The 19,411-nt window shown below is 30.0% G+C and overlaps 2 protein-coding genes and 1 long non-coding RNA gene across 3 annotated transcripts; 2 read left to right on the forward strand and 1 right to left on the reverse strand.

The window, feature by feature from the left end:
• Window positions 1–895: 895 nt before the first annotated feature.
• On the forward strand, window positions 896–1,761 carry LOC133673690 (uncharacterized). The gene is made up of 2 exons (XR_009835037.1): window positions 896–1,193; window positions 1,302–1,761. It is a non-coding gene; the product is annotated as an uncharacterized LOC133673690 (long non-coding RNA).
• Window positions 1,762–8,952: 7,191 nt separating this feature from the next.
• Window positions 8,953–12,145, forward strand: LOC133674471 (shikimate O-hydroxycinnamoyltransferase-like). Its single transcript, XM_062095582.1, has 2 exons — window positions 8,953–9,540; window positions 10,919–12,145. The coding sequence occupies exons 1-2, from the start codon at window positions 9,133–9,135 to the stop codon at window positions 11,834–11,836; spliced, it is 1,326 nt and encodes a 441-aa protein (XP_061951566.1). The 5' UTR covers window positions 8,953–9,132; the 3' UTR covers window positions 11,837–12,145.
• A 5,750-nt stretch (window positions 12,146–17,895) lies between these two features.
• Window positions 17,896–19,411, reverse strand: LOC133674472 (F-box protein SKIP1-like). Its single transcript, XM_062095583.1, has 2 exons — window positions 19,004–19,411; window positions 17,896–18,865 (listed from the first exon to the last, which is right to left on the reverse strand). Exons 1-2 carry the CDS (start codon window positions 19,372–19,374, stop codon window positions 18,295–18,297), a joined length of 942 nt encoding a protein of 313 aa, XP_061951567.1. The 5' UTR covers window positions 19,375–19,411; the 3' UTR covers window positions 17,896–18,294.

Here is a 19,411-nt window from a genome sequence, read left to right on the forward strand (position 1 = left end):
GAGAAAATACAATTGACATCTCAACATATAAAACCATGTTAATGTAACTTCCGAGGATAAAATTACAATTAAAAAAGTTTGAAAATTAAAATGAAAATAAAATTAATTACTATTCATATGAATTAAATTTATTAATTCCATTTCGTTTTGACTATAATAACCGACATGCCCCATATCATTTTAAAAAATTAAATAAAGTGGAATAAATTCGGGATCTTGGATCATTTCAGATTTCTCACCTAAATTCGGACATGGAAGCAAAATAATAATAATAATTACAAGATCTTGCTAGTATATCATGACCACACATGCCAACGTTTATTTCTGGCACCAATAGAATTAACCACATGTACAATGATTACTCTTACTTTGTGATTCATAGACAATTATATTGCAATTATTAAGGTGGATTTTTTTTTGGAAGGATGAAATTGTACTTGAAAAAGTTAAAGACTGAAATAACAATTCTCATGAACAATAAAATTTTAATCAATTTAATTAAGATTATCTCTTATGTCATGTGGATTAATTAGAAGTTGAATCATTCAAGTGCTGTAAGAGAGATAAATCCTTAGACACCTCCAGAATATATATATATATATATATTGTTTTTCTACGAATTACATTCTTTAATTTGCCCAGAATATGGGAATTATGGGAAATAAAGGTATCCAATTCAAAGATGAAAGCACTATCACTAGCATATACCCCACAATTAATATATTTGATATTTTACGAATCTAAAAAGAATAAAGAAATAAAAAGGGGAAAGGAAATTCAAATGAAATGCATTTTATATATATATATATATATATATATATATATATATATATATAAACATTTAAAACTTTCTCGACATTGCCTTTAATTAATCCACCGACAGGTTCTCATTTAAATGCCCTGCCCCATAATCGCGTATTATTAGTTCTATATATCTTTCTTTTTGTCGAACACTAATTAATTTCATCTTTAAAAGGGGCCATTAATGCTAATTTACCACCACCAAGCTCACACCAATAATCCTGGCAAGCTAAAACTCCTAATTCTTCCAGCTATACCCATGAAAATGAAGAGAAGTATGCTTGCATGGATTTTCTTCATGATTTGTTTTACGCTTCTTTCATATTATGCATGTGAAAGTTCTTTTACTCCTCGATTCAACAAGCCACTGCAAAGGGAAAATCAAAATAAGAGTAAGTGCTATCAACTTGCAAAATCCTTTCCTTTACGTCTGAATTTTGTATATATAATTAATTATACCCCCCAAATATTGCATGTTATTATATTAATTATGCTTGCAGATGAAATGCATCTAGAAGCAGGAAGTTTACAAAGACGTGCAAGAGGAGTTTATGGCGGTGGAGATCTCCTTCGTCCTCGTACCGGCCACCGGAATGGAGCAGGCTCGTTGCCGTTGAGACCCTCTTCATTCCTCTCCACCTTATCCAAACACGTTGCAGTTGGATTGATCATCTCTGTTTTCTTAATTTTTTGAAAGCTAATCACCACGGAACCTGAGAGCATGAAGTAGGGTCTAGCAAACAACGATCTGTAAGGAATTAGGCCTGCTTAGTGTCAATCGTACGTTATTAGTGCAAACAAACGATACAATTCAAGAATTAGGACTGTTTAGTGTCAATCGTACGTTATTGGGGAAACAAACTCATCTGCAGAATTTAGGATTTGTTGTGTACAAGGTTTGTATCCTTAATGATAGCTAACGGTTCGAAGTAATATTTTGGGTTTAAGGAGTCATCTTTATTTCATTTTGATAAATTTAAAGAAATAAATTATATTTAGTGTTTGTCCATTAATTAATGGGATCGAGGTTTTATGATTTTTGGATACAGCTCATAAACACTTATACTTATTTGGGTCTTTTATGCATGCAAGCAAAATATCATTAGAGGTCCTAAGCTTAACCAAAGACAAATAACCTAGATTGGACTTGCATGACTATAGACCTTAATTTAGGCTCGAGATGCCTGGTGGTCCAATACTTATTGAGGTCAATCATCTTTAAATTTAGATCTAAACTATCCTTGGACTTAACATGTTTATAGACACCGACAAACATTAAATCAGATGGGATACCTTCTGAGCTATATCCTTTATTATAATCCATTTTTACTCTGAGTTATTTTTTAAAAGGAACAAAAAATACTTTAAAAAAACATTAAAAAAAACAAGAAAATCCATTTTTTTTTGGCTTGGAGAAGATTTTCCAAGTCTTAATTTAGTGTTTAAACATGAAGTTTAGGTTTTTTGAAATCCATAACTGTTCATATCCTTATGTAATCGATCCTCAAATAAAAAGTCAAGGTAGACCATACTTCTATTTTTTATACTTTTATTTTAGCTTCGATGTTATTTTTGTTGTTGTCTTTACTTTATTTTATTGTTTTAGTTTGAGTATCTGGACTTCAAATATTGTAAATATATATGTTGTTATGAGTATGTATTTGTAAGGCTCGTTGAAACCTTTAAGATTTTACAATGGATTTGTGAATGGATGATATGTGTTATGCATGTAAGATCATAAGGTAAATGGCATGGTAGATATCAAGGCTCATCCTTGGTGAGCCTAACTAGGAGTTTTTAACCTGATTATCAAAAATATATATGTCGCGTACTTACCCTTGAGAGTTGTGTTGAAACTATGAGATTACTTGTTAATTGATCTTCTTAACCATTAGAGGTGTCCCAAGTCTCTTGCTATAGGTAGTCATATAAGTATGTGCATACATTCTATTTCTAATATGATAACATGTTTTATGTTTACAGTACTGCAATGGTGATATTTGCATCTGTGTGGATTTCTAAGTTTACAGCATTTATTTCAAGTTTAGCTTTTTTTTTTAGTTTATAAAGTCAGCTCAGACTAAAAGGTAGATCTTTTAAAAGACCTATAGATCACTAAAATCTAGTCTTGACAAAATGTATTTTTGTCTAAAATATTTTTTTATTCAAAGCCTATGTTTCAAACTTTATCTTGTTTTACTGATATGTTTTTAGACATTTAGATATTGTCATAACCTCTTGTTTTGATTTTAAACTTAAAATTATTAGAACATTAGCAGTTGTTAGTTATTCCTTATCGGTTTTCAACTAAAATAATTCAAAATAATTCACTCATGCATTTTTAGGTCTTGGAACAAGTTTGCAAGACCTATTAGGTTTCAGCTTACATTAAAAAGTCCAATGGATTGACTGACATATATAATTTTCAAATCAATCCATCTTTATCTTCAAAAATCTTTTCCAAGATATTTTGCTATTCACTCTTGATAGTTTAGGTAAATGGACTCAATATGGACAAGTACCTTAAATATTAAGAGGAGTAGTCTATTCTTTTGATTTTAGATGAACATAAGTCTTAAAAATGTCAAAAGTACAATATTCTCCAAATAATTAGAAGTATTGGCATCTTAAAAACAATATCTTATATATTAATAATTTGTTTTCCACTTGTTGTAGATGTACATATATGAGTCATATAATTGGTGTGTAAAAACATTGATGAGGGATAACCAATAAAAATTATCTTAATAATAAAAACTCAAAAGCTAATTGTTTAACAATTATTTACCATCTCATATTGTCAATAATAACTCATTACTCTTCAACATTCATTGCTAAATTAACAAACTTTGAAAGATGAGAAAGATAATAAAATAGCTTAATTAATTATAAAACAAGTTAATCTAAAATATTTATAATATAAATAAAAGCTATATAGTCTAATAATAGTCTAAAACATATCTAATTCTAGTTTTTCAAACTTTTCAAGATAATATCATTTGTGAAAGATGTATTGGTGCTACAAAAAAAATGGATCTAATTTTAGAAGCAAATGAGAGCTTTAACAATTATTGAATTTAATGATCTTCTAAAGGGATCTAGTACTTGACCCCTCATGTTAAAAGTCAATTCATAGGTAACTATAGACACAAGAATAGTTAAGTCATCTCTTACAACCGTAAAGAGTTTTAGATATTTGGAGATGTTAACTTTGCACCAAGTTAAAATAATGAAAGAAGTATCACTTGGATCTTCATATCCATTTACCAAATAATTGTTCAATTTAGATTTACTCTCCTCATTATATCCCTTTTATTAAATACTTCTTGAATTGGAAGACTAATGCTTGATGTGCATCTTCCTCCATCTTATTAGCATTTAAATCTTGATAAAGATCGTTTCTAAAAGAAGATTTCACCATAAATTTAATATCTTGGCTAGAATAGTAGTTAAAAAAACCCTCATATATATGTCTTCCACCTTTTTTATCAACTTTTTCACCATGGCAACAGAATAACACACTTGATTTAAATAAAATTTCACATATTTCGCTTGTGATGAAGATCTAAAACAATTGTTATAAATAAAAGAGAATTTATATTCTCAAGAATTCCCTAATATTTATCAAATTTGCACATCATATCGGTTGTCATTCCACCTATTAGGAAATCTCAACTTTTGAAAAACTTAGAAATTTATGTTTGTAAAGAGATTAGTTCTTGAAAGAAAGGATTGCATGTGATATACAAAGATCCTGAAAGAAATGGATGGACACAACCTAAGAAGGTTAACAATGGTTGTGCTTCTTTTATTATGAATTATCATTTCTTTTTATTAGATAGAAGCAAAACATGGAGAGGTGTTCGGTCAGTTTTATTGATCTTTGTGTGTTTAGAAATCACAACTTTTATATAATGCTTTTTTTTTATTGATCTTTATGTATGTTCTAACTTCTAAGTGACTAAATACAATATTAGAAACACTAACCACTTACTTTTTTTATTGTAGAGTAGATGTTCCTGAAAATCACTCCATGAGATATTCCTATTATGATGTCATCTACTTCAACATTTCACATGTAAGTATCTCTGGAATCTTAATTTGAAAAACTCAATAGTTATGCATTGTTATCTTGATTTGTCAACATATAACATACATGATTTTTAATATATCTATATTTAAAATTGGATTGATAGAGGAATGTAATTTCTTTATCTTGTTATCTATCCATCCAACAATATCAAATTTAACATCAAGTCATGTAAAGGATTTTGATAACGTAAAATATTGGCATAAATGGTGGTGTAAAGCTTATATTATGTTCACTATCAGGTTTAATAATTTTATCAATGGAAATATTTATTTGTATTTATATTAATATTTTGTTTGTGATTATTTTATTAATAGAATTATGAACCAAAATCATTTATTAAAAAAATACTTGTCGATAATTTTTAATCTATCATTAATAAATTACTAATAACTTTATAGAAATACAACACACACCAAAAATAAAATGCCTGTTTCATTCCCTCAGCAATTCTAAAACCCAAGAACCCAAGGTGAAAAAAAAAAGAAGGAACACTTGGATTGTACCATCACAATCCACACTGGAATGAATCAAGTGTCAAGGTAGCATAACAGTATTCTAGCCACATGTTTCTTTAAAGTTAATAATAATAATATATGTAGATGGCATTGCACGTGAAAATGACTGTTAATATAGTACGAGCAGATAATTTTTTTTGTATTTTTTAATATAGATATTTGGACCGACTTGTGTCTATCTTAATTAATTTTATAAATTTTAAAGTTAATAATCATATAAATTTTTAATAACTCTAAAATTTATAGAATTCAAAATAGGAATATTTAGAAAACAAACATAACACTTAATCGGTTAAGCCACACCATTAAAACTAAGAGCAGATAAATTTATAATATCCAACTGATATCTCTTCGTCCTTATCATGTGCCGCCAGGATCACATGAATTTCTGCATCACAAATTTTTGGCCAGTTCATCATCGTGTGTCCTCATCTTTCCGTCTCCCTTATCTTAAATCGTAGAAAACAAACAAAAAAAACATTCTTTAATAAGTTTCACACCATTATAATATTTTCTTGTTTAGCTGTATTTTTGAATAATATTTAATAAACTAAAAGAATCTCAAACATTTCTCTATAAAAACGGATTCGAAATTGTAGATAATTATGAAAAGAATGTGGAAAAGAAGAAGAGTTGAAGATTTTGTGTCAACAGAGTCCAAAACAGTACGAAAAAATTAACCCCAAATACTCTTTTTCGATCCTTTTTTATAAAAAAATTTAGGAACCCAAAACTTATAAAATTACCTCTATTATCAACTTTGATTATCTTCAATAAAACCTAGAATTTTCTAGATTTAAATCAGTTGTCTTTTAATCGAAAAAACTGTTAAAGTTTTTGTAAAAATAATTCTAGCAAAAATTGATTTAGACAAAATAATAGGTTAAGCTGGAAAAAATAATTTTTCATAGACAAAATCCCAATCCCAATTTAAGTTAATAAAAAATAATTATTATTAATTTAAAAAATTATTTTATAATAAACTCAAATTAAATTCATGTTTTGCCCAAAGCCTAGTACAAGTTGGGGAGGGTTATGCTCCCATGTCTTAGCATAAAACTCACTTTAGTTAATATATTTTCTCTTTAGAATCTTGAGTGTTATTTAGATTCAATTTTAACTTTTCAACTTTTCACTATATAAATACTAAAAAATTTATATATATATATATAGGATAAAGTTTTTTAAAAGAGTTTTGGATTTCACTAAAACATTTCAATTAAGAGTTTTTTAATATCAATTTTTTTCATTCACTCATGATTTATTTAAATCATGTTGATTTTTTATATTAAGCATTTTATCTTAAAGATTAAATTTTAAAAATATTTTAATTCTAAAAATAAGTAGATTAACTTTTAAATTGACTTTAAATATATGCTTATTATTTATATTTTAAACAAATTTTCCGATAACTATAACTCTTGATTGTCAATTTCTAATTATTAGTAATTGTTTCTGTTAACTGTTACTTTAAATTGTCAATCGGTAATTGTTGATTTAATTTGAATCGCTAATAGGCAATCCACGTTGCTTTTAATTGTAAACCGCCAGCATGCCAAGCACCGTTATTTTAACACTGTGGCGTAACAATTGAAGAAAAACTGAAATTCTTATAATAAAGGAATAGAATAATTTGACACAATAATTAAGGGATTAAACTGTAATTTTAAAGTTGTTAAAAAAAAAAAAGAACCACTGTAATCACACTATTACAATGCAATAACTCATGGGTCGCAGTAGCAGAGTAACTATTTGATTCGTGTTTTGTATGTCATAATTTTTTTTTAAAAAAATAGATATATAAGTTATTTTGATGTGTATTTTTGTATTAAAAAATTAAAAGTATTGTCAAAAAAATTATGTAAGTATTTAATTAAATACATTGATAATTATTTATGTAAATAAATAAAAAACATATTAACAATAACAAAAGGAAAAATTGAAAAAAAATTAAAAGATGAATATATTTAATCTTGCAAAATGAAACCTTTACCTGGTTATATTTACAAAATTTATTTTTTGAAATCAATAAAATACAATAAAAATAGAAATATGGATGAAATTGATTGAATAAAATAAAAGAAAAAAACACATTACGCAAGATCTAAGTCAAAATAACATCTTCAAAAATTAAACACAAACAAAAAAAAAAACTCTATTAGAAAAAAGATTTGCAAAATCCATGATCTACATCACGAGACCAAGATAAACTAGTAGAAAATAAATTAAAAATAATTACAAAACTATTTTTTTAATATAGAATAATAAAATCATAAAAGAAAAATGAACAAAAAAAATCAAATTGCATCAACTTTTTAAAATCATGACTCCAATCATTATATTAGAAGCACTACAAATAAAAAATTCATAGAGCCTAGTCTTCAACAAATAAAATGCCAAATGATAAAACCGAGAAAAAATTTAATTACACAAAAGGATCTAAAATAAAAAAAAACATATATATATATAATTAAAAGAATGTGGATTAAAAGTGAAATAAAAAATAAATTAGAGAGAAACAAAAAATGTTCAATTGAAAAGTTAAGTTGAAAAGAAAAAAAACTTCAACAAATAAAAAAATGAAGGCCATATTAAAAAAAATAACATAAACTTTGATTGAATGATGAAATTGAAAATAAATAAAACTCTAATAAAAGAGTCAAGTAAAAAAATTATAAATCAAAAATAAAAAAATAAGAATAGAAAGAATAATATATATAATAGAGTATAATTGAAGGGCTAAATTGAAAACCAACAAAACTCTTATAAAAGAGATAAGAATGTAAATAAGAAATAAAAAATAATTAAAATTAAAAAAAAAAATCAAAGACAAAAAGGATAACCATGTATTTTTTTGGGATAGGTAAGAAAAAAAAAATGACAACGGCAATAAATCATTCATCATCCATCATATACTAAGAGAAGAAGATATGATAAAACTTTCAAAGGCATAATAAAAAGGCAAATTTGGTCACTGAGCAATGTTTCACTATCCAAATGACATGGATATTATCCACTCGCCAGCGTATAATAAACACATGAATAAAAAATAAATTATCTAATGTAAAAAAATCAAAATTGACTCTAAAACTTATATTAAAAAAAAACTGGACAAAAATATCTCTGAACACTAGATTTGGTTTTTGTGTTTTTTTAAGGGTAAAAACATCTTTTAATTGTCTTTTAATAAGAAGAAAAATCATTGGTCAAAGATTCTATTTTTAAAAAATATAATTTTATTATAGCAAAATCTACATTACACATGAAAATGACTCATAATAGTAAGAGCAGATTAAGGGTTTGTTTGACAGTGTGATTGTGGTTGCTTTTTAAATAGCTTTTCGTGTTAAAATGCATGTCAATGATGTTTTTTTAATTTTTTAAAATTATTTTTGATATTAGCACATCAAAATGATTTGAAAACATTAAAAATATATTAATTTAAAATTAATAAAAAAATAAAAAAATTTTAAATTTTATTAAAAGTATTTTTGAAACGCAGAAAGAAACCATCCCTAAATTTAAAACAAACGCCGAACCTTGCAAAATGAATAATGGCATCGTGAATATTTGGCCTGTACATCACAGCTAGTGCCACTTTTAGCCAGAACATCATCGCTAGTGCCTGTGTCCTCATCTCTCTCTCTCTCTCTCTCTCTCTCAACTTGAATACCGAGCCATCTCTCTCTCTCTCTCTCAACTTGAATACCGAGCCAAAGTTACATGATGCAGATTACCATAAAGGAATCATCCATGGTGCTGCCGAACCAGGAAACACCAAACCACCGGCTAGAGGTCACTAACCTAGACCTGTTTCATGCAAAATATCATGTCCCTTTGCTGTATCTTTACAAGCCAAATGGATCTTCCAATTTCTTTGAAGTTAAAGTGCTCAAGGAGGCACTGAGCAAAGTTCTTGTGTCATTTTATCCTGTAGCTGGGAGATTGGCAAGGGATGCGAATGGTAGAATTGAGATAAATTGTAATGGAGAAGGGGTTTTATTCATTGAGGCTGAAACAGATTCTGCTATGGGAGACTTTGTTGATTTCAAGCCCAGCGACGAACTTCGACAGCTTATTCCTACCATTGACTACAGTGACATCTCTTCTTACCCGCTCCTTGTTTTACAGGTATGAGTATTTGGATCTATTAGAGTTTCATGTTGAGTTTTCTTTTATATATATATATATATATATATATATATGCGCGCGCGCGCGCTCCGTTGTAGTGTTTTTTTTCTGTCATTGTGCTGGTTGCTAGAATTAATACGCTTGTGTCTGGTATATGCTCACTAGATTAAAGATTTTTGGGATTGATGTGTCTGTTAAATCCAAGATGTTTGCGCTTAATTAATGTACTGTTAAACCCAAGTCGTTTAGACCAACTAAATTTAAACAAAAAGGACTTGTCAGGCAAAGCATCGCTCATAACACCTAGATTCCAACTCTAATAGCCGAAAAATCCTAGTAGCTGGTTTCTATCCTCAAGAAACTCATTTTCAAAACACCTATAAATCTTCTTAATAATATTTTTAAATCAATTCTTAACCTTTAAAAGCACAAAACACCGGTCAAAAATCTAAAGTCAACTTAGAAATCAATTTTTTCTAGATCTCATATCTGATTTTTTTAGATATTTTTAAAATAAAAAAAAATATCTAAATCAAATTTCTCTCATCATATAGAACCATTTAAAACAAAAATCTAACATTTTATTAGCCAGAATTGAAGAAAAGATATTTTTATCTCTTGAGGCTAGATTTCAGCCATCTTTTCTTTCTCTCTTCTCGCACTCTTCAAAAATTGAAAATTGATGAAAATTAAGTCTAGTATCAAAATGAAATTATTAAAAATACAAAAGATCTATTACCTTCTAGATTCATATGACTTGGATTTGATCGTGATTCCAAACTCATGGTGATTAGATTTAATATCTTTGATAGACTCAATATATTTTTCAAGAATCAAATTAAAATTTTATTATTACAATCTTAGTAAAACGTGAGAAAATAAGTAGTAAAATGGTATACAGTGAAACAGCCACGCGGTTTACATGTATGCTTAGGTACCGTTTGGGAACGCGGCTGCGGCCGCGTTCCCAAAAAATTTGAAAATTTTTTTTTTTTTTGTTAAAATTTAATATGGTTTGTACGTTTTGGATCGTTTTGATGTGCTGATGTCAAAAATGATTTTTAAAAAATAAAAAAACATCGTTGGCATGCATTTTGGCACGAAAAGTTATTTGAAAAGCACCCGCAACCACACTGCCAAACACGCTCTTAATTTCTTTTCCATGCAGTGATAACTGACGATATTTTCAGCCAGTAAATATAGCATAATTATCACATGATCCAGCGAAACTTTGGGCAACTTAAATTGGGAATTGCCCCATCTCAAATCCCAAATTTCTTTCTTAATTGGAACTCAAAAGCTGTTCGCTTATCAATAAAAATGTAGATATACAACCAGCAAGTAGCTCACTTCGAGGATTTAATTTCATCCCTGATAGGTAACCAGATTCACATGCGGTGGGGTGTGCCTTGGAGTTGGATGGCAGCATACTCTGGCAGACGGGACCGAATGTCTTCATTTCATCAACACATGGTCTGATATAGCCCGAGGCCTCTCTGTTAAAACCCCACCATTCATCGATCGAACCATTCTTCGTGGCAGAGTCCCACCCAACCCTACCTTCCATCACGTCGAATATGATCCATTCCCTACCATCAACACCCCTTTCCCAAACCCCATTCCCGAGTCAGGTTCTAAAGACATTTCTGTAGCCAACCTTAAGATCCCAAGTGATTTACTTAAGACTTTGAAAGCTATGGCGAAGAATGATATTGCAAGCAAGACCGAGTACAGCACTTACGTGATCCTTACCGCACATATATGGCGTTGTGCATGCAAAGCGCGAGGCTTGTCTAATGATCAAGCAACCAAGATAAACATATCCACCGATGGCAGGAATAGATTTCGTCCTCCAATTCCACCTGGCTATTTTGGAAATGTAATCTTCCAAGCTACACCCATTGCTCTCTCTGGTGACCTCTCATCGGAGCCATTGGCTCACACAGCGGAGAGAATTCACAAAGCAATAAAACGAATGGATGACGAGTATTTGAGATCAGCTGTTGACTACTTGGAAAAAGTTGATGACTTGACTACTGTCATGAGAAGCTCCGAAACTTATAGGAGCCCAAACCTCAACATTGTTAGTTGGGTGCGTTTGCCCTTTTACGACGCTGATTTTGGATGGGGCAAGCCAGTGAATATGCGCCCTGCGTTTGCGTTTGAAGGAAAAGGATACATTCTACCAAGCCCAAAAAATGATGGAACCTTGTCATTGACCATATGCTTGGAGACGGATAACTTGCAATCCTTCCAAAAGTTATTTTATGAGTACCACAAACGGAGCTGCATGTAATGTTCGTGAGCAAGTTCATGTAGCTTGGCAAGCATGAAACGATATTCACGTCAAGCAGATCAAACTTCTCTTGTATTATTCAATTGGTTGATGGTTCAAGACTCAAGAACTTTCATGAATTGTTTTCTTATTGGGAGGCTATGCCCCATCAGGGGAACTTTTGCTGTACTAATAAATTCATAAATTCTCAAGTTCCAAGCTCAGCTTTTCTAAATTTGTATCAATACCAATAAAATTGGTGGTGGTGGTGGTGGTGTATTGAGGAGGGTGTTATTATAAGTTATGGAATGATAGTATCATTCTCCATTATTAATGTGTTTGATTTTTTATTTGCTTCTATTTGACAAGATTGTGTTTGAATTGAGTTTATATGCATGTGAATTGAGATTGTATGCGAATAAATGTTTAAAATAAACATTTTGTATATTTAGGAGGGGGGCTTATGAGGATTAATTAACATCTAACTTACTCTTAGAAAATCGTATGGTTAATTTGGATGCTGCTTGGTAATGCCAATTCATAAAATTTTAGAGCAGAAACTAAAGAAATAAATTTCTCGAGCGTGGAAAGGATCGACCTTTTACCTTCCAAATTTAATCGAGCTTTCCTTTCTTTATTAATCAACTTAGCATGTGTTTATTTCATTTTTCATCATCCATAATTAAAAGATGCCATCAAGTTAGGTTTATAAATATTATAAGTAGTTAGATCATCAAAAAAACATTGTTCGATAGGATTTTTTTTTGTATTTGAAAAGAAAGATAACCCAATCATTTTTCAATTCTTGTTTTGAGGAAAATAATTGTTTATTTTAATTTATGCCTTATCTTCCAAATATTATATAATCAATTAACTATGTAGCTTTTGGCCTCATATCACTTGTTAAAAAACACAAGATAGAATGGTCTCACAATAGACCTTGTCCTTCATATATTAATTAACATTTATAGGTCGATTAATATAGTCTATCAAATGACCTAGCATGATAAAATCTCTAATATTAGAGCCTGTTTTTAAATGCTTTTTTGTGGATAAGAATAATACCTAAACTACATATCAGTTCAGGCAGACATTAAAACATATTTATCTTTGAAAATAAACAACAATGCAACTTGTTTTAGATAGAATAAATAAAATGATTGTTATCTTCTTTATTACATAACTAATCACTTACTTAAAATCTCTGAAAATTGGTTAGAGTTTCTAGTTATTATAAAACTAGGTGGCGACTTCTCTTTTCATATCTTTTCCTCTTTTTCACATAAAACTAGCTCGTTGCAACGTCTACTGAGATGCGATAGAATAATGACTCTATTGGGGATGTATAGGTCTAAGCTTAATTTGTTTATTATTTTTCAATGATCATATAATTGTTTTAATGATGTTTATTTGTTTACTTGAGTACATGTGTATTGTTACTTGATTAACTCATGCATTCATATATATTGTTTTTTTTTTTATCAAATATAGAATTGCACACAACACAACATTTGCATTATAATATGCCCAAAGCTCTAGGATTAGGAGGGGAAGTAGTAGTCCCCCCCAATGGTCTTTGACATGGGTAACATACGTGAAACCACCATCTTCTGTTGAAAGTTTATTTGGACATGAATAGTATGCTAACATGATATCATCCCGGCTTATGCTTTGCTATCTTGTAGACCTCAATTCAGTATATTAAGGCTGTTAATCGAGCAATGAAAACCCTTTTTAGACCAAGTGAGTTAGCTCACCCTACATGTAATAGTTGGAACCTTCCTTTAAGTTGTCTCGTTGTGTAAATTCACTAAGCAAGCCTAATATGGTATGAGATCCTAATATTTCAGGAAACGAGTGATAACATGGTCAATATTCGTAAATACACTTCACCACAATTCAGACAACAGTATGAAACTTTGCAATAAACAGAGGAGGATTGTTTGAATAAAAAATCCATAATTGAGTTACCTGAGTTGAAACATGTGAATTCATTGATTAATGGAGCAGAAAAATTGTTGCAATGCTAAAGAAGTTTGAATGTTTCAGAAAATTATGGAAGAATAGCTTCATTACTTGAAGTACCATTACAAAAGACAACTATCAAAGCTCTCTTGCATTTTTGAGACCCTGCATATAAGTGTTTCTCTTTTGATGAAGTTGATATGGTACCTACTATTGAAGAATAGCAGCAATTGTTGGAGTTATCTCAACCGGTATATTCAATATATTTTTATCGGAAGCTTGACAAAGTGCCATAAAAGATTGCAAAGCTCATGAAAGTTAGTGAAAAAATAGGCAAAGTTATGGACAAAACAAGTTCTAGAGGATGGTATTGGAAGATTAAGGAAGACTTGTTTCAGAAAAAAAATGGAGGGCCCAAAAGATAGTGAGAATAAAATCAGTTTTTTACCACTTGATATTTTTAGGTTGGTGTTATTCCCTTCCATATTTGGTCAGAGTAGCTTGGAAGCAGTTGGTGTCTTTGTGGCAATGGAAAAGAAAAGGATTAACATGGTAGCAACAATCTTTGCCGAAACTATTTTGTCCTTAAATTATTGCACAATGAACGGGGTAAGGTTTTATGAGATCTTGTGTTCAGTTGTTGTATATATATGTATTGTAAGCCTCTTGAGAGGTGGTGTTGGAAAAGAAAAGGATTTTGAATTTAATTATAAAACTATAATTAAGGTTTAGGAGTCACGTATGTAAGAATTCGAGTAAAGGGTTGGTTGTGCAAAGAAAATACGTATTCCTCAATACACTCTATCTAAGGTAAGCTGCATTGTTGTTTAATTGTTTTTCTAGGTTAAGATTTTATTTGTTGGTTTTTTTCTAAGGTTCAAGGCAGATCTTCTTTCATGAGAAAGTCTCTTACCTTATCGAGTGAAGTCCGAACTGTTCTAAAGTTAAAATTTTAGCATTGCATTTATTTTTGCACTGCATTTATTTTTGCACTTTATATCTTTGATATCTAAGATTGTACTCTACTGTGTAGTTTTACATCCTCAAATATTAAAGTCTATATCTAAACCCTAATATACAATGAACAAAATGATTGGTAAAAGGTTTTTGACATTTTGATCAAATCCTAACAGATAATTATAAATTAATTATGTTATCTTTTTTTTTGCATATTTAAAATATGAGAAACTTGCAAATTTTTTTTATGAAAACATGCTTTGAAAACCTTTAGGATTTAGTCGTGTGGATGAAAATAAAAAAAATATATTTTTTTTTAAATTTTTTGATAGAGGAAATTAATATAAAAATTTTGACACTTTTTTTTAATTTTTATTTTTTTTAGAAATGTTTTGGAGAAAACTGGGTATTTTAATAGTGAATCTGTATCTCACAATGTAAATATATAACCCAATATCATCCAAAATTGATAGGAAAACATGCGAGAAAATCATAAATTTTTTAAAGGACTTTAAAAAAAATTAAATTTTTTCATTTTTTTAAACTATTACATATTATTATTATTATCATCATCATCATCATCAAGGATTTTCATGAATTAGGACTAAGTTTTCAGCATAAAAACCCAACTGAAATTAAATGTTAAGGGAAAATTTAAGGATGAAATTAAAAAAAATCAATTAAAATAATTAAAATTAAAATAATTGACACCGAACTTGACATCAAAGTTCAGTGAAAAGAAATGCTTAAGGAAGGAATTGAAGAAAACAAATCAATCAAGAAAATAATTGAAAATAAAAAAATAGCAATTAAAAGAATAAAAACTAAATTTGATAACAAAATCAAACAACCAAAGATTAAGTTAAAAATAAAATCCAATTAGAAGTAATCAATGTAAATAAAACAATTGCAATTAAGAGAAGAATGACTAAATCAAAAGAAAAAAGAAATTGAAGAGTTGGTATAATATTTTGCATGGACAGCACGCAATCTAAGGAAGAAAGAGAAGGAAAAAAAAGGGGAAAAAAATCAATTGATGTCAAACCATACCTTACTTGTACACACATCATCCAAGGAGAAAAATGATGTCGAGACACATCAAATAATGTGGTGAATATTTGATTTCAACTACTTTCATCAGCCACATGCGCCATCTAAAGGTGACAGAGCACCTAACATGTGTTAGGCACGTGTTATCAGCTTTTTTTATGTACACAAAACTGAAATTGCTCCTATGACTAAACGATTAAAAAAAATAACTCTTATAAAATTACAACCAAACCCTTTAAAGAACAACATAAAATGGATAAAGATATGCTCGCAAATTGGTTCAAATAATAAAAATCACCAGCGATGATTGGAAAAAATATAATAGAATTTATCCATAGCAAACAATAAGAAATTGAAGAAAAAAATTGCCATTGCAATTTCAATGAGTTATAATTTTATCAGTTTTTAGTAATGTAATTCAGCAAATTCGAACTTCTAGCTAGAATATTTCAAAAAAAATTCTATGAATGTTGATAAAATATAATTATCAATACTAGAAAATGTAATGGATACAATAATAAGAATTGTAATGGATACTTACAAATTGAGTTATTACAATATTCATATCATATCCATTACTCAATAAATAAATAAAAAAGTTAGACATTTATATCTTATTCATTAGGTTTTGGATACCTTTATAAGTATTCATTATTTGAGCAATATTGATATAGTCAGATCTGCAATAACAGGTGATTTTGAGTCATTAGGTATAAATCTGTCACAACTAGATGATGATTTACCATAGAAAAATTATATGAATTACCCAACAAGTGTATTTATGAATTAGTAAGACAAGTCAATACCTAAAAGGAGATCTAATCACATCTTACCAGAATAACAACTCAAAAAAGTTATAAATTTTTATTCGATCGTTAGATCGCACTTAAAATTTAACAGAAGTTTCTAGAAGTTATTTTTCTTATAATAGCCACTGCATCACTATATGAACTTTCGAATCTTTAGATATTAAAAATCTTGTTGAGACTCTTGGTTTTGATATTTTTTGTGTTTTCCTTATTATTCTTGGATTTTTTACTTATTTCATATTTTATACTTTTTTTGTAATCTTAAATTTTTGTTTTCACCTTTTTAACCTATTTAAGGTTTGGGGCTTTTTAAACTTTATAGTCATGCAGATTTAATTATTATTATTATTTTTAAAGAGAATAAACTTGTGAATTTAAGACTCATATGTACAGCACCTTTCATCCATTTAAAATATTGTGTTCTTTATTAAATTATTATTTTTAGCTTATGCATACATCAAATATTTAATATAAAATAATATATATATATATATATATATATATATATATATATATATATAGAGAGAGAGAGAGAGAGAGGGGGGGGGTTTAAAAACATCAAATAAGTAAGACAACTATATAAGAAAATCATTCATTATTACCCAAAATGCAACCACCACTGAATTAAGTAGGATTTACCAAGGAAATCAATGACAGTTTTATTATCATAACAAGGTGTAACACAGAAAAATCCTCGCATAAAAGCATTATATACAACATATGAATTCTTGTAATTATATATTTTTTTTTCAGTGATGAAAAATATGCGGATTAATTTTTTATTTATGCTCGAGAACTTAAATGAGCCCAAATTTCATCATAATTAACCTTTCATCTTTACTTGTCTAAATCCACCAAGACATCTGACCTTTGTCGTATTCCTTCTCTTGCTTAATGTATGTTAATTGATTGGTTTTATTTAGAGGCTTACAAATTAAAGCACGAATCCGAAAGCGGCACAGGATTTAATAAATAAATCACAATTCCTAATTTTATTTCTTTCTGCATTTCATGGATGGTGGCGAGCTCTAAGAACTTAAAAAACTTCCCAAACTATAACAGATCTTTTGGTGAGGTTAATGACATGATAACCAGTACAGAGCTTGTTCCCTGAAATTGTTTTATCTTCTTTTCTTCAAATCTTAGAGAGTATAATAACACAAGAATGCTCTAGAATGTAGCTATCATCACCATTCACCAATGGCCGACCCATGGAAAAGACAAACACGAAGACAGTATGCGCAGTGCCAAGTGCCAATAACATTCCAAGACATGCAGCACGAACAAACCATAACCATGGAAGGCAAGAGTTGTAATAGCATTACACATGGTTTCAAACACATAAAACACACTAGCAGCGATTAGCTACATAAACCTCTAAGAAAATTTCATAAACCAGCACAATAGAAGGATGCCATCCCATGTATTCCTAAAATGAGATTACACAAATCAATTAGGGTTTTCAGGAATAACGATTCACTCCAATTCCCAGGTTCCAAACTTTAGAAAACAGAGTAGGCTAGAACAAACGCATAACAGAGACGGGCACAAATGACTTTTTACAGCACAACATAGAGCCCTGTATCTACGTAAACACCAATTGCACTGAACATCCTCCGGGTACGGAAAACAAAAGAACATGCATCAAATTAGCTACATACTTTCTCATGTAGCAAATGATTAATTCAATTCACCTGGTCAAATGCGGAAGATATCCGTCTGAAACCGCTCATCATACAACCTCCAATGTCCATATCTTTCAGTGTGGAAAACCGACCTCGGAATATAAAAATTCGGTTTCTTAATCTCCAAATTCTTCAACCCCAAAGTCGCCTTAACAATATCCCGACTCGTCAAATTGGCACACCCAGACAAATCCAAATACTCAAGATTCAAACACCCTTCACAAATCGACACCAATCCTTTTGCAGACATTTTCGAAAACCTCAACTCAAGGTGCACCAAATTGGGCATATATTTCCCAATTGCACCAGCCTCGCAATCTCCATCTTGAGGGCAAGTATTTAAATAGTCATCGGGCACAATCCCTACGTGTTCGGAGGCATCTAACCAATTCATTTGGTTCCGCTTTAAAACCCTAAGATTCGGGCAGTTTCTACCCACCATAACCAAAGATTCGTGTGATATTTCAAAGCAATAACTTATATCAAGCTCTTTAAGCTTTGCGCACTTGTAAGCAATTTGAGCCATTGATGCATCAGTCACATTCCGGCAGCTTTTTATTGAAAGCACTTGAAGATTTGAGCACCTAGAATAAAAAATAAAATTTATAAAGACTAAGTTATTGTATTGAAAGCACTTGAAGATTTGAGCACCTAGAATAAAAAATAAAATTCATAAAGACTAAGTTATTGTATTTTGAGAAGAATTTTCTTTTGTTTTTTACCTTTCGGCGGCGAAAGTGACTGAGAGATCGGAGCAGTGCTGGGTGCGGATCTCGGTCAGGGATCCGTCACTAAAAGTGATGACGGAAAGGAGCATTGAATCGATTTTTCTCTCGAAATCAGGGGTCCACCACCGAGGCGATTCAATGACCGAGTCGAATTGAGTGGCCAGATCGAATAGTGTGTTGAGAGATGGATCCTTGCAGGCGATAAGCCAACCTTTGCAAACGAGCATGGGACCGCGCCATCGGTGCTCAAAGGTGAGTCGAGAGAGGATGTTGATTAAGCACTCGTAAGTTAACTCGGCCCAGTCGGCGACGAGTCCTGACTCGGCATCCGTCTCTACCACGTCGGTATCTTCGTTACGTCTCATTTTTTTTATGGAGTCTTGCTTTGATTTGATTCCATTT

Source organism: Populus nigra, chromosome 15 (genome assembly GCF_951802175.1).
Source record: "Populus nigra chromosome 15, ddPopNigr1.1, whole genome shotgun sequence".
NCBI classification, from domain to species: Eukaryota; Viridiplantae; Streptophyta; class Magnoliopsida; order Malpighiales; family Salicaceae; genus Populus; species Populus nigra.

Bases quoted from the DNA above. Each gene is read 5' to 3' on its own strand.
- LOC133674471 (XM_062095582.1), top strand. From the start codon at position 9,133: ATGATGCAGATTACCATAAAGGAATCATCCATGGTGCTGCCGAACCAG. The intron at 9,541-10,918 runs GTATGAGTATTT...CATCCCTGATAG, and splicing joins ACCCGCTCCTTGTTTTACAG to GTAACCAGATTCACATGCGG.
- LOC133674472 (XM_062095583.1), bottom strand. From the start codon at position 19,374: ATGAGACGTAACGAAGATACCGACGTGGTAGAGACGGATGCCGAGTCA. The intron at 18,866-19,003 runs GTAAAAAACAAA...TTTTTATTCTAG, and splicing joins GTCACTTTCGCCGCCGAAAG to GTGCTCAAATCTTCAAGTGC.